The sequence below is a fragment of the Erinaceus europaeus genome, chromosome X (assembly GCF_950295315.1).
Source record: "Erinaceus europaeus chromosome X, mEriEur2.1, whole genome shotgun sequence".
Classification (NCBI taxonomy): Eukaryota; Metazoa; Chordata; class Mammalia; order Eulipotyphla; family Erinaceidae; genus Erinaceus; species Erinaceus europaeus.
In genome coordinates this window covers 121,989,959-122,010,915 of record NC_080185.1, presented here as the reverse complement: position 1 = coordinate 122,010,915, position 20,957 = coordinate 121,989,959, and the positions used below count along the sequence as shown (strand labels likewise).

The following is a 20,957-nucleotide window of genomic DNA, read 5'->3' as shown; positions in this document are numbered from 1 at the left end:
CCGGGCTCCCCACCCACAGGGGAGTTGAATTGGTGCTGGGGATTGAAGCTGGGACCTCAAAACCTCAGGCACGAAAATCTTTTTTCACAGTCATTATGCTATCTCCATAGTCCTGTTGCTGGTCCTTAAAATAAAACTGTGGTGTCCTGATGCTATAGACCAGAAAGAATGTTTTCCAAAGTGAGTATTTCACAGCCCCAGAGCTGGTACAGTAGACAGAAGAGCATGAGGTCCCAAGTTCAATCTCCAGTAATGCGTGTACCAGAGTCGCGGTCTGCTTCTCTTACAAAATAAATGTTTGTAAAAAAGTGAACATCTAATATTTTATCTTATGAAGTTAACACAATCTTACTACAAAAAAACAGCATTTTTAAGTAACACATTTATAAGCAATGTCATAATAATTTTACAGAGGTACTAAAAAGGAACAGATTGGGGACCTGGCATGTGTAAGGGCCTAGGTTCAAGCTTCCCTCCCCAACTCCCCACCTGCAGGGGGGAAGCTTCATGAGTGGTGAAGCAAGTACTGTAGGTATCTCTCTCCTTCCCTCTCAATTTCTCTCTATCCTACCAAATAAAGGGCAGGGGTGGGGGGTGGGTGGGGAATAAATGGCTGCCAGGAGCAATGGATTTATCATGCATGCACTGAGGCCCAGTGATAACCCTGGTGGCAATAAAACAAAAATAAAATAAGGTATAGATATTTTAAAATACCATTTCTTCTTCTTCTTCTCCTTCTTTTTTTTTTTTTTACCAGAGTACTGCTCAACTCTGGCTTATAGTGGTGCTGAGGTTTGAACCTGGGAGCTCAGAGCCTCAGGCATGAAAGTCACTTACATAATCATTTGCTATCTCTTTAGCACAGAAATACTGTTCCTCAGTCACTGAGTTGCTTATTTTTAAGGCTCTTTCTTATTTCCTTTAGAAGGGTACTAATCCAAAGACACACACACAAAGATACACAGATACTCACTTTCACTCTTCTTTGTAGAGGTGGAATCAACAAACATTTCTTTTTGTTCTTAAGTAAATCATCTTCATTACATTGCAATGGTTCACTCTAATAAGTTAAAAAAATATATATATATATATTTAATTTGGAAACTGAAAATTCATGAGATTAACAAAATGCAAATTAATTTAGTCACTTAAAGGGCAATTTCCCCCACTACTGTAACTATCACATAAGAGACAAAATATGCATTTCCCATCATTTTCCAATAGCTAGAAAACAAATACTACCAGCAGTTATAGGCAGTTGTCCCCCCAATAACTGAAAACAAAAAGTTCCTATTTGACATGATATAGTGGGTTATTTTTCAGTCTAGGAACGTTAAAAAATTTCTCTTACATTACTAAATCAAACTAAACAGGAACGTTCTACTTTCAGCCAGTGGGGGAAAACTATATTGCTTCAGAGTATCACCTCAAGAGATTTTTCTAAAATCCCATAAAGTGGGAGGGGGAAAAAAATCAGCATTTTAAAAAAATTGAGGGTGAGAGACATGTTGTACAGATCTGCAACTTCAGGGCTATTATTTTCCTTATGCTCATGATATTATGAACTGGTACTTCTTTTAAGCTATTTCACTTTATTTTATTACATTTCCTAATCCACTATTATCATGTTTACTTAGATAAAATGTGATTTTTTTAGAAGCTAACAATGAATTGAAAGAATTAATGACATTTGAATCTCCATCAATCATACTTTGATTCAAATTAATATCACATAAGTCAATTTGTGTCACTTTTTAAAAGGAGATTCTATGTATATGTTTAAGATTCAACCTAGGCATTTTAAAGTTCAAAGAGTTTACATATGAAATCACAAGCATTGAAGTAGTGGTGCAAATGCTATAAAACATATTTCTAGGGGAGTCAGGTGGTAACGTAGCGGGTTAAACGCAGGTGCCACAAAGTGCATGGACCAGCCTAAGGATCCTGGTTTTAACCTCCAGCTCCCCACCTGCAGGGAAGTCGCTTCACAAGCATTGAAGCAGGTCTGCAGGTGTCTATCTTTCTCTCCCCCTCCTCTCTCCATTTCTCTGTCCTATCCAACAACAATGACATCAGTAACAACAATAATAACTACAACAATAAAAACAAGGGCAACAGAAGGGAATACATAAATATTAAAAAAACATATTTCTAATCAATACTTAATATAAAGAAAAGAAACAGAACTTACTGGATAGGTTATATCCTCAAGATCTGTTATTTTAAATGAACTCAGGCAATCTGAATTCAAAGAGTCCTTAAAAACTAACAGTACTTGTTCAGTTCCAGTTCCAATGAAGTCATCTACTAGGACTGAGCTAATAGTTTTCCATTCAGCAACAACCTGAAAGGAAGGGGGAAAGGAGGAATAAAGAAGGAAAAAATTAGATGTGACATAAACTAGTCTTTCGTGACATGCCGCTATGTTATTCTATTCTAGCAAACCAGTAATGAAAACAACACAAATGCAAAAAAAAAAAACTGAACTAAAAAACATTCGAGATTAAAAAAGTATGAGTACGAACAATTTTATAAAAAGCAATAGACTCAATATTCTATCAGTTTGTCCAAGAACTGTCACATTCCTGATTTCTATATTAAAAATTTAATTATATATATATATATATATATATATATATATATATATATATATACTTCCTATGACTAAATTACTTTAGAAATTTTACATTTCTTATGAGTAACTAACTAGTGAACATTCTTTCTCCGACCTGGTTTAAGGATAAGCCTTCACTCCTATATGCCTTGTGGAAACGTACTGATGAGCAGACCAATTGCAACAGGAATTCAGCCGCCTTAGTTAACTAGAACACTGTATGAGCTCTCACGACAGAACAACCTTTAAGAGAATCAAGATGGATTTAATATCCTAAATCCTTATGGGGGAGAACATGGCCATTATCAGGGACACAGAAAGGGAGAGATTCTAATAATGAGACAGGTAGAACCATCCTAGCCTAATAGAATGTTTTGATGAGTAAATAACGGATATGACACCCCAAGTATAAATTAGAAGACCACTTTCTTTTTTGCTGCTCAGGTTAAAAAAAAAAAACTGGGTAGTACAGGGAATTGAACATGGGACCTCAGAGTCGTGGGCACAAGTGTTTTGGCATAATTGTTATTATGCTGTCTCCCCAGTTCCCAAAACCACTTTTTTTTTTTTGCCTCCAGGGCTATTGCTGGGCTCAGTGCCTGCAGCATGAGTCCACTGCTCCTGGAGGCCATTTTCCCCCCTTTTGTTGCCCTTATTGCTGTAGCCTTGTTGTGGTTATTATTGTTATTGTTGATGTCCTTTGTTGTTGGATAGGACAGAGAGAAATGGAGAGAGGAGGGGAAGACAGAGAGGGGGAGAGAAAGACCTGCTTCACAGTAACCAAATAGCAATCTTGCCCCTATAAAGCTAATTTCCAAGCAGTGATTTTTCACTTACGTATAAAGGAAGCTAATTTGTAAAGCCATAGCCTCTCTTCTTCCTACCCTGCCAGGAAAATCATGGAATATAATGAACTATGTGAAAAGGCATTAGTAGAAAGAATGTGCTCAGCATGCAAATACCAGAGAGCTGTGTACTCATGCATGTACACACACGGCTGCAATCTACAGCTCAAGAACAGTGCTGTCCAAAGGAAATACCCGATATACTGGATTGTCAGAAAAAGTCATGACACTTGTTTTTTTTTTAAATCTGAGCACTGCTCAGCTCTGGCTTATGGTGGTGCGGGGGATTGAACCTGGGACTTTGGAGCCTCAGGCATGAGAGTCTCTTTGCAGCATAGGAAAACACATCGTGACTTCTCTGGAAACCCAATATATATATAATTTAAAATTTTCTAGTAGCCAATAAAAGAAAATTTTCTAATGACACTGTAAAGAAAAAGGTCAAATTAGTTTATCGTATTTAACTGAATCCAATAGATCCCAAATACTAAGTTTAATTCAATATAATCAGTAAAAGTACTTTTCTTCCAAAAGGGCCATGATTGGGGTACAATGGCTGCGTTCCAACTATACTGCTTCTGGTGGCCTTTTCCCCCACCCCTTCTAATACAGGGTAATACAGAGAGGTAAGAGGGAGAGACAGAGAGAAGTAGAGAGAGGAGAAACACCTACAGCACTGCTCCACTGCTCATGAAAGTTCTCCCCTACGGGTGGGGACTGGGAACTTGAACACAGATCCTTGGCCTGGTAATGTATGTACTCTGCCAAGTATACCACCACCCGGCTCCTCAATAAAAGTATTAACAGAACTTTTTCCATTGAAATCATTGAAATCTGGCAATATAGGCATTTTATAGGCCATTCCAATTCTGATTACAAAAAGTTCAACAGAATTACATGATAATTACAGATTTATCAGTAGTTTAAGTGCGTGTGGCTAGTAGTTACCACATTACAAAGCACTTTCTTGAACATACTAACATTTTTTTTTTGCCTCCAGGGTTATTGCTGGGGCTTGGTGTCTGCACTTAGAATCCACAGCTCCTGCAGACCATTTTTTTTTTACCCCGTTTTGTTGCCCTTGTTGGTATCGTTGTCATTGCTGTTTGATAGGACAGAGAGAAATCGAGAGAGGAGTGGAAGACAGAGAGGGGGAGAGAAAGACATTGTGCTGTCTCCCCAGCCTAGTAACTCAATTTTGTAAAAGTTCTTTTCTTTTTTTTAATTATCTTTATTTTATTTACTGGATAGAGATGGCCAGAAATCGAGAAGGAAGAGAGTGATAGAGAGGGAGAGACAGAGAGAAGACACCTGCCGCCCTTTTCACCTATTGCAAAGCATTCCCCTGTACGGGGGGGGGGGGGGCGGGGGGGCTTGAACCTGGGTCCTTGTGCATTGTAATGTGTGCTCAACCAGGTGCGCCACCACCCGGCCCCTAAAAGTTGGTTGTTTTCTACTTAAACTTAAAATGAAAGCACAGTGGAAATTTGAAAAATATATCACTGCCTATTAAAGACAATTATATTCCAGAGACAAGTGGTAAATGGCATTTTTTTTTCTCAAAGCTATTTAGAGGGCTGGGAAGATTGCATAGAGGCTAAGCAAAAAGAACTCATGTGCCTGAGGCACCAAAGGCCCTTCTGAGTTTCACTGTCCCTTCAAAGTTAAAAGGGGGGGTGGGCAGGCTGTAGCACTGGTTAAGCGCACATAGCCCAAAGCGCAAGACTTTCATGAGGATCCCAGTTCAAGCCCCCGGCTCCCACCTGTGTGTGGGGGGGTCACTTCACAAGTGGTGAAGCAGGTCTGCAGGTGTCTCTCTGTCTCTCTCCCTCTCTATCACTCCCTTCCTTCTCGATTTCTGGCCATCTCCATCCAGTAAATAAAATAAAGATAATTAAAAAAAGAAAAGCACACCTATGGACATCTAATCTTTGACAAAGGGGCCCAGACTATTCAATGGGGAAAGCAGAGTCTCTTCAACAAACGGTGTTGGATACAATGGGTTGAAACACGCAGAAGAATGAAACTGAACCACTGTATTTCACCAAATACAAAAGTAAATTCCAAGTGGATCAAGGACTTGGATATTAAGACCACAAACTATCAGATACTTAGAAGAAAATATTGGCAGAACTCTTTTCCGCATAAATTTTAAAGACATCTTCAATGAAACGAATCCTATTACAAAGAAGACTAAGGCAAGTATAAACCTATGGGATTACATCAAATTAAAAAGCTTCACAGCAAAAGAAACCACTACCCAAACCAAGAGACCCCTCACAGAATGGGAGAAGATCTTTACATGCCATATATCAGACAAGAGTTTAATAATCAACATATATAAAGAGCTTGCCAGACTCAACAACAAGACAACAAATAACTCCATCCAAAAATGGGGGGAGGACATGGACAGAATATTCACCACAGAAGAGATCCAAAAGGCTGAGAAACACATGAAAAAATGCTCCAAGTCTCTGATTGTCAGAGAAATGCAAATAAAGACGAGATACCACTTGATTCCTCCTGTGAGAATGTCATACATCAGAAAAGGTAGCAGCAGCAAATGCTGGAGAGGGTGTGGGGTCAAAGGAACCCTCCTACACTGCTGGTGGGAATGTCAATTGGTTCAACCTCTGTGGAGAACAGTCTGGAGAACTCTCAGGCTAGAAATGGACCTGCCCTATGATCCTGCAATTCCTCTCCTGGGGATAGATCCTAAGGAACCCAACACACCCATCCAAAAAGATCTGTGTACACATATGTTTTTGGCAGCACAATTTGTAATAGCCAAAACCTGGAAGCAACCCAGGTATCCAACAACAGATGAGTGGCTGAGCAAGTTGTGGTGTATATACCCAATGGAATACTACTCAGCTGTAAAAAATGGTGACTTCACCGTTTTCAGCCGATCTGGGATGGACCTTGAAAAAATCATGTTGAGTGAAATCAGTCAGAAACAGAAGGATGAATATGGGATGATCTCACTCTCAGGCAGAAGTTGAAAAACAAGATCAGAAGAAAAAAACAAACAAACAAGTAGAACCTGAAATGGAATTGGCGTATGGCACCAAAGTAAAAGACTCTGGGGTGGGTGTGGGTGGGTGGGGAGAATACAGGTCCAAGAAGGATTCAGAGGACCTAGCGGGGGTTGTAATGTTATATGGGAAACTGGGGAATGTTATGCATGTACAAACTATTGTACTTACTGTTGAATGTAAAACACTAATTCCCCAATTAAAAAAAAAAAAGAAAAAGAAAAACAAGGTGACAAAAGGGAATAAATAAATAAATATTTAAAAAGAAAAGAAAAGAAAAGAACTTTTACAAAATTGAATTACTAGGCTGGGGAGACAGCACAATGGTTATGCAAATGACTCCCATGACTGAGGCTCTGCAGTTTCAGGTTCCATCCCCAGCACCACAAACAAAAGCTGGTCTGTCTAGATCATTCAAATATTTTTTTTTAACTGAACAACTTATGGGTTTTCTAAGATGTATAGAAACAAATTACTAATACTCCTGTTTCAAGTAAAAATGCATATTCAATTATCATTCATAAACATTAGAAATAGTTAAGAGTAGATCTTACTTAAATGAGTTCTCAACACAAGAAAAATTTTTAACTATGTATCAAAGACAGATGCTAACTAGAATTATGAACATTTCCCAATATATACAATTATGCTGCACACCTGGAACTAATCTTATATGCCAATCCTCCCTCAATAAAAAAATTAATGCGGTGAGTCGGGCAGTAGCGCAGCGGGTTAAGCGCACGTGGCGCAAAGCGCAAGGACTGGCATAAGGATCCCGGTTCGAGCCCCAGGCTCCCCACCTGGCAAGGGAGTCTGCTTCACAGTGAAGCAGGTCTGCAGGTGTCTCTCTTTTTCTCCCCCTGTCTTCCCCTCCGCTCTCCATTTCTCTCTGTCCTAGCCAAAAATGACGACAACAATAATAACTATAACAACAAAAAAAAAACAGCAAGGGCAACAAAAGGGAGTAAATATTTTTTAAAAAAATTAATGCCACATTAGATAGCAAACTCAAAGTGACTAAGTAAACCCTTTTATCAAGTAGTATTCAGATACCTATAAGCAAAAGGAAGGGTATATGTAATTTTAGGGCAGCACTAAAAATTATTTAGGTAAGACTCCTGAAGGAATTCTATGAAACATAAGAATGTTATTCCAGAAGCCAGACCTTCCACCTTCTGCACCCCATAACGACTGTGGGTCCATACTCCCAGAGGGATAAAGAATAGGACCGCTATCAGGGGAGGGGATGGGATACGGAGTTCTGGTGGTGGGAATCATGGGGAGCTGTGCCCCTCTTATCCTATGGCTTTTGTCAGAGTTTCTTTTTTATAAATAAAAATTAAAAAAAAAAAGAATGCTAATAGATCTAAAGCTACACCAGCTAAATGATTATGAAAACAAGTGACACACCTGAAAGTTCTTACTCCGTACAGCACAAGCATCGTAAGACTGAAAAGATACAACAAAATACAGGTCTTCATCTCTGTCCATGAGTTGAACTGCACAAGGATCTTCAAATGGAAGTTGGCACACACCTTTAGGCATCCCATTTTGAAACAAAATAAGCTGATTCTTTCCAGTAAGAGTAATCAGAGACATTGTTAACTGGTTGTTGACATACTCAGCTGTGCAGACACGCACATAAGTTATCACACTGCTATAAGCAGGAGGGATAATGTATGAATCACTTAACACTTCCTGACTTTCAAGGGAGTAGATACAAAAATTGGTCTTCCGAAATTCAAAATCTGATTTGGAGAGCTTCTGGACACATCCACCCTCCTTTTTTCCTAATAACACCATACCTAGATTTTCAATCTCCCCTGCCCACTCAACAGAGGAGAAGTTCATAGTCACAGTAACCACGCTGCCAGTTTGGGGAGAAATAAAGTAGAATGATTCAAGATGTCTCCATAAAAGTAAAGGGCCATTAAGGACCCTTAATTCATCCAATTCATAGCTGAGTCTAAAACTCAAACGGTTTTCAAACTTATTAATACTGTGAATAAATAGTAGAAAATAGTTGAAGTCATTATTCTTTGCACAGCTTTGTAGTACAACACAAGGGAGTTTAATTCCAGTTCTGAAATCCGACACACAGTTGCAGCACATAATTTTTACAGTAGAGTTTTCTTTCTTTACACTAAAGAATCCAGTGGATTTTTGAACAAATGTGCTTGTTTCTCTGTCAAACACCATTTTTTTGACATGCAACACGGGTAATTGTTTAGGCCCTTTAACTGGAAAATTTCTTTCGGACAACTGAAAAACAAGGACTTCCCCATTGTAACACAAAAGCCATTCTTGTTCCTTAGACGGCATTGCTTGCTCACTTGCCATTCCACAATATCAAGTCTTTGTGCCGGTTCAGTTTTCAAATGCAGATTTATTCTAGTTGATACTCTTAAGCCTAAAAATGAAATGAGAAAAACCGTCAGCAAGTTGGCATAGTTGAAAACATTTGTTTCTGTTTGAGAACTATCAATGATTACAAATTTTATTAAGGTAACATCGGTAAGCTTTTCACTCTGAATATCAGGCTTAGCCAAAAAATGAATCCCAAATATTTATTTCTATCCAGCCCTTAAAAACCACAATGTGCATTCTGGGGAGATAGTATAATGGTTATTCAAAAAGTTTTTCATGTCTGAGTGCTCAAAGGTCTCAGGTTCGATCTCCAATACCACCATAAGCCAGAGTCTAGTCCTCTGGTAAAACGTATATACACACAGACATTGTGCTGACAATGTAAATGACCACAAAAGATAACGATGAAACTCTCATCTGTCAAAAGCTTTATGCAGGGGCAGCAAACCAGCTCATTTAGTATGCCCCTTTGCCATGTGTGCAACTCAAATTTGAGCCCAGCCTCCACAGCACTAAAGGAGTATTTTTGAATCAATTAATTAATTTGACAGAGACAGACATCTAGAGGAAAAAGGGAAACAGAGAGGGAGAGACACTCCCATCACCGCTTCACCGCTTGCAAGCTTGCTTTCTCCCAGCTTCTTGGGCATTACATGTGCACTCAACCAGCTGCACCACCACCTGGCCCCTACAGGAAACTTTGATGCTGAGGTTCCTTACTTTGCCTCTCTGCATGTCCGTCTCTATCTAAGATCATAATAGTCGCAGTAGTAGTTTTAGGGGCTCTATAAAAAGTGAATCGGGACATTTTTTTCTGGCTCAAAAATTTTCTTAAGGGTTCTACTTGTAGCATAGGAAAACACTTCTATCTCCTTTCGGCCTACTGACTTACTTGGGTTTTCCTATGTTCTTAACATCTGGCCTCAAACCTGGATTCTCCCTCTCCAATTTAGGCCCTCACAACTATTCACTTGTCTTGGACCTTAGTATTCCCAAAGATGGTGGATCCTTAATTATAATGCTCCCAAGGCCCTTCCCGCTTCTTAGGGATAGCAGCTTATAAAGGCTCTAGGAGATTTTCTAAGTCGTCTTAAAAGATCTCCATGAATATAAAATCTAACTAACAGAAATAATGCAGTTATACCTAAGAATACTGCTATTCTTCAAAGTAGGAAACAGCAGAGGATTAGTAATGTAACATACTGAATACAAGAATTAAATAACTCAGTTATTCATAATTATTACATGTCAGATACAATAAATGCATTCTTTTTTAATATTTATTTATTCCCTTTTGTTGCCCTTGTTTTTTATTGTTGTTATTGATGTCGTTGTTGGATAGGACAGAGAGAAATGGGAGGGGAAGACAGAAGAAGGAAGAAAGATAAGACACACCGGCAGACTTGCTTCACTGCTTATGAAGCGACTGCCCTGCAGGTGGGGAGCCGGCAAGTGGGGTGGGAGGGCTCGAACTGGGATCCTTATGCGGGTCTATGTGCTTTGCGCCACCTGTGCTTAACCCGCTGCACTACCGCCCAACTCCCAATAAATGCATTATTTAATGCTTACAATTATTCTTTCAAGGAATATGTTCTTTTGTTGTTGTCTTTGTGTGTGTGTGTATTTTTTTTTTTAAGCCAGAGCACTATTCAACTCTGGCTTGAGCCTTGGAGCTCAGCTCTTAGAGCCTCAAACATGAGACTCTCTTTGCATAACCATTACGCTATTTATCTCCCACATCCAATAACAGAATCTTAAAAGAAAAAAGAAGTGGCACTTTCTCCTCTATTTTTTAATTCTTTTTTTATTATTCTATTTATTTATTTATTTATTTATTTATTTATTTATTTATTCTCCTCTTCTTGAGGGTTGGGCACTAGAACTTGCTTTTAGCCAACAGAATACGGCAGAAGCAACAGTGACTTCTGGGTCCCAGGGATATCCCATAGCTGCTTCCTCTTGGGGCCTCTTCCTCGGCTCATCTATGTTGGGAGAAGCCACCTGCCTGTCATCAAGACACTGGGGTAGCCCCATAGTGCTGTACACAGGGCAAAGAACTATGGCTTTCTGCCCAGAGCCAGCAAGGAACTGTCAACAGCCCTGTGAGTAAGTCTTCTTGGGATCAGATCCTCCAGTTCCAGTCAAGTCCTGAGATAGAACCACCCACTTAAGTTACTCCCAAATTCCTGATCCTACAAAATTATCAGATAACAGATGGTAGTTGTTATAAGCTGATACATTTTTGAAGCAAATCCTTATGCAACAATAGATAAATACATTCCACTGTGGCATTTGTCTAATGAAATTTCTGATGCTGTTTGAGAATTTCACAAAACCTATTAGGTAACTAGAGATAAACTATGATAGTAGAAAATTAGCACAAACCTCTGGCTTACCGGTTTGTTCTTAGGCAATGGATGCAAGATCTAGGACAGTATAAAATCTCAAGGTACTTTCAGCTTCATCCCTGAAGAAGTAAATCAAAGGTGTGCACGCTCGTACTTGTCCAACTATCTCTTACTTTAAAAGAAATAACCATACTAATTACCCCAAAATGTAGCAAACATCATTTGCTTCAAACTTCCCACAGGCATGTTAGGCCTTTTAGGGAATTTCTAAAAAGGAAAAGAAATGATTTATCCCAAGGTAAAGATCTTAGAACTTACTGTCTTCTACCATCTACTCAAAAAGCTTTACTCAATACTTAAGACAACTAAAAATCACTTCTGTAAAGAACATAATTTTATTATTTTTAGGTTAAATGCTACAACTAGTTTAGTCAACACAATGCTCTGGGTCCATCAATACCTGAAAGATATTGTAATAAGAAGGATTTGATTGCTACATGGTGAGAAGCCTCTTCAATTTTAGATCACATACGGTTGTACCCTGACACAATTCTGACTTGATGTAGAGGGGGAAAAAAGTTATGAATTTTTGCTATGAAATTTCCCATGTTATTCAAAGTCCTGTTATAATCCTAACCTAATGTGCTTTACACATGATCTCTAGGCAACAAGCAGACATACATCTCATAGATGTAGAGTCATAAAGATGAAAAACAGATGGCCGCAAGATTAAATAAAGGCTATAAATATTTATTTTTAGGAGGCAGGTGGTGGTGCACCTGGTTAAGTATACAAGGACCTAGGTTCAAGACCCTGGAACCCACCTGCGAGGGACGGGGTGGGGGGGTGTTTCACGAGTGGTGAAGCAGGACTGCAGATGTCTGTCTCTTTCCCTCTCTTCCCAATCCCCCTCTCAATTTCCTTTTGTCACTATCCAATAATAATAAAAAAAAGAATTTAAAAAATAAACTGCTTAAAAAAGGATTAAAATTTCGAAAATATATTAATTTTTAAATAAGAATGATAGGAAAACCACGAAAGGCCATGTTTTCAGTGTTAAGATAGTTATTTTAGTTAACTAAGAAGATCTGAAAGGGAAACTAAAAGCAGGACCTGACCAAATTGTAAGTAGGGCACCAAAGTGAAAACCCTGTGGTGCGGGGTAGACATGCAGCTTCCTGGGCCAGTGGGAGGTGGGAGTGGGTGGGAGGGATGGGTCACAGTCTTTTGGTGGTGGGAATGGTGTTTATGTACACTCCTAGAAAAATGTAGTCATATAAATCAGTAGTTAATTAATATGAGACGGGGAAAATCAATTGTATGTCTCGAAGTTTTTCAAAACACAAACTGAATCTTTTTAATATATAGGCTGTGTATTTGATATGCGGACTCTCTCAAAAGCCTAGACCAAGTAGATTAGAAGTATCCAATAGCACAGCTATATACAAGATACTGGGTACTGTACAGCAAACCATAACAAAGGGACTTTTCAAAGTTAACCCAATTACCAAATAATGTGATGATAACATTAACTATCGATTGTCTTTTTGAACCCTAAGACAGCAGGAACCTCACATCTCCACTATAGAGCCCCTACTTCCCCCAGTCCTGGAACCCTTGGATAGGGCCCACTTTCCCGTATGCGTCTCCCAATCCATACCAAATAATATTGCATCCGCCGATCACAACCTAACCAAGGCAACGATTGCCACCTCAACATGCTTCACCTCAGACTATGTCCAGAGACTTCACGTGTGGAATGACAACCCTTCAGCTTCATTACTCGGGTGAGACCTTTCCTTTTATAGTACACTCTAATTTCATCTCAGGTAGTTCACTTTCTAACAAAGTCCCATAACCTAGATATACACCAGTTTCTGTGAGAGAGAGCTTATGTGCACACGTATCCATAAACTACTGCAAAATATATACCTGAAAGCAGAAGTACACTAGAGTTTGCAGTGAGTAGCCCCCTAACACTTCCTCTCCACTATTCCAAGCTTTGGGTCCATGATTGCTCAACAATTTGTTTGGCTTCGTATGTTAACTCTCTTTTCAATCACCAGGTTCCAGATGCCACCAGGATGCTGGCCAGGCTTCCCTGGACTGAAGACCCCACCAATGTGTCCTGGAGCTCAGCTTCCCCAGAGACACACCCTACTAGGGAAAGAGAGAGGCAGGCTGGGAGTATGGACCGACCAGTCAACGCCCATGTTCAGCGGGGAAGCAATGACAGAAGCCAGACCTTCTACCTTCTGCAACCCTCAATGACCCTGGGTCCATGCTCCCAGAGGGCTAGAGAATGGGAAAGCTATCAGGGGAGGGGGTGGGTTATGGAGATTGGGTGGTGGGAATTGTGTGGAGTTGTACCCCTCCTACCCTATGGTTTTGTTAATTAATCCTTTCTTAAATTAAAAAAAAAGATAGTTATTTTAAACTTCTGACCACCTTTGGAGTTTAAAAATTATAACTGATACATTACTTTGCTTAAAACGACAAACTTTTGATTCCTCAAACTATCTGTAATCTCAAAGCCTTAAGTCACGTATCTATGTAATATCTTTGTGTGTGTGTGTGTGTGTGTGTTATTGTGTTTTTTTATTTTATTATTGGATAAAGACAGAGAAATTGAGAGGGAAGGGGACGACAGAGAGGGAGACAAACAAAGAGAGACCTGCAGCCCTGCTTCACCACTTGTGAAGCTTTCCCCCTGCAGGTGGAGACCAGGGGCTTGAACCTGTATCCCTGTGCACTGTAATGTGTGCGCTTAACCAGGTGTGCCACCGCCTGGCCTCCTGTATGTGTATTGTTATAACTAGAGCTTCACTGCCCTGGGCCAACCTTTTCAGACAGAGACACAGAGCTTCACTGCCCTCGGCCAACCTTTTCAGACAGAGACAGAACGATGGCGAGATACTACAGCACCACAGCTTCCCCTAGTGCATCAGGGAACAAGCTTGAACCTGTGTCATATGTCTGGCAAAGGAGGCACCCCCCCCCAAGGTGCGATATCTTGCTCGTTCCAGTATTTCTTTTTAATTTTCTACTGATACTACATCTATTTTAAGAGTAAAAGTACATATTCATAGAACAAACCTTAAAGCTTCTGGAATAAGTGTAAACAGTCTTTATTTATTTATTTATTCATTTTTCTGATGATAGAAATACATCAGCAAAGAAGTCAAATTAAAGTTCAATTTAGAGCTTTTTTTTTTTTTGCTCAGCTCTGGCTCATGGCGGTGCGGGGGATTGAACCTGGGACTTACGAGCCCCTCAGGCATGAAAGACTCTTTGCATAACCATTATGCTATACCCCCATGCAATTTAGAGCTTCTTAATTCAATATAAACAAGTCCTGATTAACCAGGCCCTGATTATCAGGGCTTCAGGTTTATTATACCAGCCTGTCTGCCATCAGACCTTTACGACAACATTAGCTGTAGAAGAAAACAGATTAATCAGTCATAATTTCCCCTTCTGTTGGAGTTGGAGTGGGGAGAGGAGAAATTTAGAATTAGATTTACCAAACATTCTATAACTAACTTGAGCTTCTCCTGTTCTACATTGCCATGGTGGATGTTGTCTGTATATACACAGATATAAAGTGAAATGAGATGTGTGAGTATACTAGCAAAGTAAGATCTGCCAAAGTAATACATTATGCCGTAGGCTGGCAACAATCTATCACTCTCACCCACTCTTCCCTATGCCTCCTACCCAGTAAACAGAGTGTACTTTGTAAATGTTAATAAATTCACTTTGGCATAATAGATTTCAGAACTCTTTAAATAAACTACAGGTCTGCTTCCGGAGGATCCTAAAAGAGCACTGTGATTTCTAGAGAGGAGAATCTCAAAATAGTACAAAAGAAACTATAAATTGTTATCAGTAGAAAGTGTCTTTGGGCAAAAGGTAAAGACAGCAACTCAGAATTTCACTTACTATGTAATATAATCTTATGAACATAAAACTGATAGCTATCTTTTTTATAAGAAGCAGGGCTTTTTTTTTTTTTTTTTTTTTTTTTACCCCCAAGGAAATTAACTTGGCTACAGAACAGGTTGGCTCTGAAAACTTTTCTACCATTATAACTAGAAGTCATTTGTTCACAGCTACCCAGGATCAACCTTTCGTTCATCTTCCCAGTATTTCTTTCCCTGTGCACCTGAAATATAGGTAAATGTTAGGGAGAGGTGATCCACTAAGGCCGAGGTAAGGGACGTCCTTGGTGTGGCCCTGCCAAGGCAACAGCAAGTGGGACTAGAGATTTAGTAAATCTAGCTTTTTTTCATAGCAACATTAAGTGCTTATTTTTAAGCTGATCATTTTGTATGGTCAGAGAATGTTTCTGAAAGGTCTTTGGCAGAAAAAAAAGGTTCTCCACCCCAGCACCATGAGGGTGAGGGGGGGAAAAAATCGGGAGTTGCGCGATAGCTCAGCGGTAAGTTAAGCGCAGGGACCGGCGTAAGGATCCCAGTTGAGCCCCCGGCTCCCCACCTGCTGGGGAGTCGCTTCACAAGCGGTGAAGCAGGTCTGCAGGTGTCTGTCTTTCTCTCCCCCTCTCTGTCTTCCCCTCTTCCCTCCATTTCTCTCTGTCCTATCCAACAACAATGATAATAATAACTACAATAAAACAACAAGGGCAACAAAAGGGAATAAATAAATACTTTTAAAAAAATCAAGCTAATTTTTTTTTTCTGTGTCATTTCTGTAAGCAATGACAAATCACTGGGAGATTTCAAAAATAAAAACCACAGGACTGTGCTTCTGAATTACAGAGATACTGGTGACAGTGTTGCAGAGGAGGATGAAGTGAGACAGAAAGCAGTGCTATAAACCAGGAGACAACCATGAGAGCTTAATTAAAGGGAGAGGGAGTCTGGAAGGCATTTCAGCAATAATTTGGAATGCATACAACTAGCAATTTCACTTCTATATGTGAGCCCAAATAGTCCTACTTAGTAAATGCAGAGACACACTATACAGCTCCGGAGCCAGATTAAGTCTAGTGCGATGTTATGTGCAATAAAGAAACAAACAAACAAACAAAAAAGATGGAATTTTGTTAAGTCAGCTAAGTCAGAAAGATAAAGATGAGTATGGGATGATCCCACTCATCAACAGAAGTTGAGAAAGAAGAACAGAAAGGGAAACTCAAAGCAGGATTTGATTAAATTTGGAGTAGGGCACCAAAGTAAAAACCCTGGGCTGAGGGTGAGGGTGGATGTTCGGCTTGGGGGGTGGGGTGGGGTGGGACACAGTCTTTTGGTGGTAGGAACGGTGTTTATGTACACTCCTATTAATTTGTAGTCATATAAATCACTAGTTAATTGATTTAAAAAAAACAGTGAAAACTTTAATGACCCCCAGTAGAGGAATGGATAAGTACAGATGAAATATCACAGTTAAGAAGAATGAATTAGAGTTATGTCATAACATATCATTAAAAAGAAAAGGGAAGGGGGTCGGCGAGTAGCGCAGCAGGTTAAGGGCACGTGGCGCAAAGCGCAAGGACCGGCAGGAGGATCCCGGTTCGAGCCCCCGGCTCCCCACCTGCAGGGGAGTCGCTTCACAAACGGTGAAGCAGGTCTGCAGGTGTCTGTCTTTCTCTCCTCCTCTCTGTCTTCCCCTCCTCTCTCCATTTCTCTCTGTCCTAGCCAACAATAACAACAACAAGAAAAACAAGGGCAACAAAAGGAAAAATAAATAGAAAAAAAGAAGAAAAATTAAATTGGAGAAAAATGGATGTTAGAGCATATTATCTAAATCAAAGCCCAAGGGCAAGAGGATGGGGGGTAGCTAGGTAGCATAATGGTTATACAAAGAGACTCTCATGCCTGAGGTTCCAAGGTCCCAGGTTCAATCCCCAGTACCACCATAAGCCAGAGCTGAGCGGTGCTCTGATAAAAAAGAAAGAAAGAAAAAAAGAAAGAATGAATACCACACAAGGGCAAGAGAGATAGCTCACTGGCTTGTGTGCCTGTATTGTCACGTGTGTGACCCAGGCTTGAGGCCCTTGTAGCCTACAGACGTAGGTGCTGTGGGGACATTAAAGAAAAAAAAAAAAAAGCAGCTTTGGCCCTCTGGCTTCTCTCCATCTGTCTGCTTGTTTGTCTGAATGAGGAAAGTAGCTGAAATAATGCAACCCCATAGGTGTGAAGCTATAAAGGAAATACATCAAAACTCATAACTGCATCGAGTAATTGTGCTATCTGTGTCAGGGCTTTAGGAATCTCTTCTTCACAACCTCTTTTGCCTAGGGACTGCTACCTCCTACAGTCGGAGAGCCTGAAGCACAAAGTTTAAGGAGCTTCTCAAGAAAGGCTGACCAACAGAAGTCACAGAACCAGGATAAATTCCAGGAAGGCTAGGCCAAAATGCAAAACCGTAAAGATTGCTGGCAAGTTCAGAATGAGTAAAGGAACAACAGGACAGGGAACAAGCGCTTAGAGGGAGACTCTAAAGATGTGGGAAATGTTTCTTTTTTTCTTCCCCTGGCTTTTTGTTTTTTTTTTTTTGGGGGGGGGGTGTGCGTGCGTGTGTGTTAAACCGCTAGTAAAAAATTAACAGAAAATGTTAAAAGAGTGTATTAAAGTAATTCGAAACATCATGTTCATTCCCCCCGCCCCAGTTTTAAAAAAAAAGCAAAAGAAAAGAAAGTCTGGCAAGAACGATGTCAGAGAGAACCAGAGATCCATGATACAATATTTATGACTGCTTACGGATGGTACAAACATGGGGGGGGGGGGGGGCTGTGCTTACAACTTCTTTGTCATCAACTTCCTTTAAAAAGTCTATTAGTGGGGCTGGGCAATGGCGCGCCTGGTTGAGCACACGTGTTACAGTGCCCCAGGACCCGGGTTCGAGCACCTGGTTCCCAACTGCAGAAGGAAAGCTTCACAAGTGGTGAAGCAGCGCTGCAGGCATCTCTCTCTTTTTTCTTCTCTATCTCCCGCCTCCATCTCGATTTCTGTCTCTATCCAATAAATAAATAGGCATAATTTCAATTTCTCTCTACCAGAGCACTACTCAGCTCGGGCTTACGGTGGTGCGAGGGGATGGAACCCGGGACTCGGGAGCCTCAGGTAGACGCGCATCTCTGCATAACCATGATGCTATCTACCCCCCTCCACTCTATAACTGACATTTTTTTTTTTTTAATTAAAAACAAACGCCGACTAGTACTGAACATAAAATCTCGCTCCCAACAGCCATTTGGCCCATTTGGTGCTGGTGACCGGAGGGGGCCGGCCTGGGCGTTCATTCCCGGACGCGCCGGGTGGGCAGGAGCCCCCTCCCGAGCTGTCACAGGCAGAGTGTCCCCCGCCCTCCCCGGGGCCACACGGCTCGTTGTAACAGCCTGAGCGAAGAGCCGCTTCGCCCCTGCAGTCAGTCCCGTGGCCGCTCGGGCTAGAGGACTAAAGGGCGCGGGGGCGAGGCGGCGTACGGGCTCCGCAAACGCCTCCGCCTCCGCCTCCGCCCCCGGCGCTTCCTGCCAGTACTGAGGGGCACCGGGAGGCCAGCCCAGCCCCTCGCCCCCTCCGCCAAGGGGCGACGCGCCGGCCCTACCTCAGCGAGCGGAGCGGGCCGCCGCGTACAGAACCGACACGCTTCCGACAGCCCACGCGCCCCCGGCTTCCCCCTCGCTCCAAACTCCCGCGCGCGCGCGCTGCACCCTGGGAGGGCCGGGCCGGGGGCGGGGCCCAGGCCCGCAGAGGCGGAACCTTCCGCCTCCGTCCGGGGAGGCGGGGCCGGCCGTCCCGTGCACGCGCATTGGGAGCTCAGGTGGGCGGGGAAAACGGCCGCGAGCCGGAGGCTGCCCGGGGCGGGCCCGCAGGGCGGGGAGCGGCGGGGTAGGGCCGGAAGGAAACTCAAATAGGCAGCCAGGCCGAGGGACTGGTCCCGTCCTCAGGTCCAGGCGGCCGCAGTGGATTGGGCGGCGCCGCGCCGCTTCCGCCCGCCTTCCGGTGTCACGCGACCGCCTCTCCCTCCCGCCCTTCCCTCTTTTCCTCTGGGCCGGCCTGCCCGCTGATGCGCTTTGCGAAAGGCGGCCGGGCAAGTGGCTACGGCGATTCCTGTCACGCTTGACCGTGACCATGGCCGAGGTGAGGACCGGGCGCACGGCGGCCGCCGCCTCCCTCCCCCCCCATACACCACACGGGGCTCAGAAAACGCCCCTGGGTCCCGGAGAGTCGCGGGTCGCCGGTACAGGTGGGCTGGGTTCCGCGGACTCCGGGGTGGTCGGAGCGGTGCCTAAATGTCCTTCGTGTCTCCCTTCCAGAATCACGCCCAGAACAGAGGCAAGCTCATCTGCGAGACCCGCCAGCGGTTCGAAGCCGAGTATGTGACAGGTGGGTGCAGCACGCCCAGAGTCCCGCAGGTGTGATCGGGGATCCCCAACTTGGCCGCGATGTTTGTGGGCGTCTGGGACAGGTGTCGGAGACCTCCTCAGGGGCTCTGCCCCGCACCTTGCTAGGGGTTTGTTCTCCGTGGTATGCGGGGCACGCTCTCCGTCGTGGGCGCCTTTAGAGGGTGTGAAAGTTGGGGGGCCGGGGCGGTGGCGCACCCGGCTAGAGCGCATTTTAGAGCTAAGCGCAGAGGACCCGAGTCGGAGCCCTTGGGGGAGGCTTCACAAGCGGTGAAGCAGGGCTGCAGGTGTCTCCTTATCCGCCTGTCTCCCCTCCCCTCTCACTTTATCTCCGTCCTGCCCAACAAAATGTTTAAAATAAATAAATAAATAAATAAATAAATAAATAAATAAATAAAGGGTATGAAAGTTGGAAACCTGTGCATTTCCAGCATCTTCAATGGCCGGGACTTGCTGGATGCTTGGTGAGCCCTTGGCTGACAACACTTGAGAAAACGACCCTGGAAACTGTCATAATACTTTTGGCATATATGTCATTGGAGATTGAAATGCCTCGGCTCTTTTGCCCAATTCCACCTCCGGGCCGTCCAACATGCTACCTACAGAGCTGCCCCTCCATTACGGGAACAGATGCTTAGTTTCTCATCCCAGCCTGTGCTTAACAAAGTACCTGTGAGCCAGAATTGATTCATTGGTTGAACACTCTGTGCCCAGATGGCAGATATTTGAGTTGTCTGGTACTTAACTGGTGATTTAATCTGCATATAGTGGTTATTTAAAAGCACGCTGGGTAATTTGGGATATGGAGTAAACATTCTCATGCCACTTAATAACTTGTCTTTTCGGAGGCCCTGTATCTGGGAAATGTGAGTGATAAGGCTAGGAGGCTAAAATGAAAAAAAAAAAAAAGTGTATCACTGTCTAGCATGGGCTTAATAGAGAAGAGAATGAATAGTTTTGCCTTAGTCATTTTGGTTTCTGTGAAAGGAGTTAAGCTTCCGCATCGTGAGCGCTAAGTGGAGGTTTCCTGCGATTTTAGTCTGTCCTAGATTATTTTGTGACCTCGAACAATTAAGGAGATCTGGAGCTGGGTGGTGACTCGCATGGTTGAGCTTACATGTTACAATGCACAAAGACCCGGGTTCAAGCCCCTGGTCTCCACCTGCTGGGGGAAAACTTTGCGAGTGGTGAAGCAGTGCTGCCAAGTATCTCTTTCTCCCTCTTCCTCTTCCCAGCTGCCCTCTCAGATTTCTGGCTGCCTCTATCCAATAAAGATAATTCTTTTTAAAAAGATGTGTTACAAATAACCTGGTCGGTGAAAGTCAGTGACTTGTTTCTGCCTCTCTGCTTCATTTCCTTCACATCCCAAACTTTGCACCA

The 20,957-nt window shown here is 42.4% G+C and overlaps 2 protein-coding genes across 6 annotated transcripts in view; one reads left to right on the top strand and one right to left on the bottom strand.

Annotated features, from left to right (window-relative positions):
- The window catches only part of FANCB (FA complementation group B), a 30,565-nt gene extending 11,728 nt beyond the window's left edge, over positions 1 to 18,837 (bottom strand). Inside the window, exons 1-5 of one of the 3 annotated variants that reach the window (XM_060183020.1) lie at positions 14,734 to 14,781; positions 11,258 to 11,328; positions 7,905 to 8,904; positions 2,192 to 2,344; positions 974 to 1,060 (exon numbers count right to left, since the gene is read on the bottom strand). In XM_060183020.1, the coding sequence (XP_060039003.1) occupies positions 974 to 1,060; positions 2,192 to 2,344; positions 7,905 to 8,834 (1,170 nt within the window). In that variant the 5' untranslated portion in view covers positions 8,835 to 8,904; positions 11,258 to 11,328; positions 14,734 to 14,781. Of the gene's footprint in view, positions 1 to 973; positions 1,061 to 2,191; positions 2,345 to 7,904; positions 8,905 to 11,257; positions 11,348 to 14,733; positions 14,782 to 18,778 lie in introns of those variants that run through there. The other 2 variants (XM_060183022.1, XM_060183021.1) reach the window with 2 other exon arrangements.
- A 345-nt stretch (positions 18,838 to 19,182) lies between these two features.
- MOSPD2 (motile sperm domain containing 2) overlaps positions 19,183 to 20,957 on the top strand; it is a 57,966-nt gene continuing 56,191 nt past the window's right edge. For 2 of the 3 annotated variants that reach the window (XM_016185737.2, XM_007517489.3), the window contains exons 1-2: positions 19,183 to 19,314; positions 19,491 to 19,560. In XM_016185737.2, coding sequence (XP_016041223.1) covers positions 19,306 to 19,314; positions 19,491 to 19,560 — 79 coding nt within the window. In that variant the 5' untranslated portion in view covers positions 19,183 to 19,305. The remainder of the gene's footprint in view (positions 19,315 to 19,490; positions 19,561 to 20,957) is intronic. The other variant, XM_060183019.1, reaches the window with a different exon arrangement.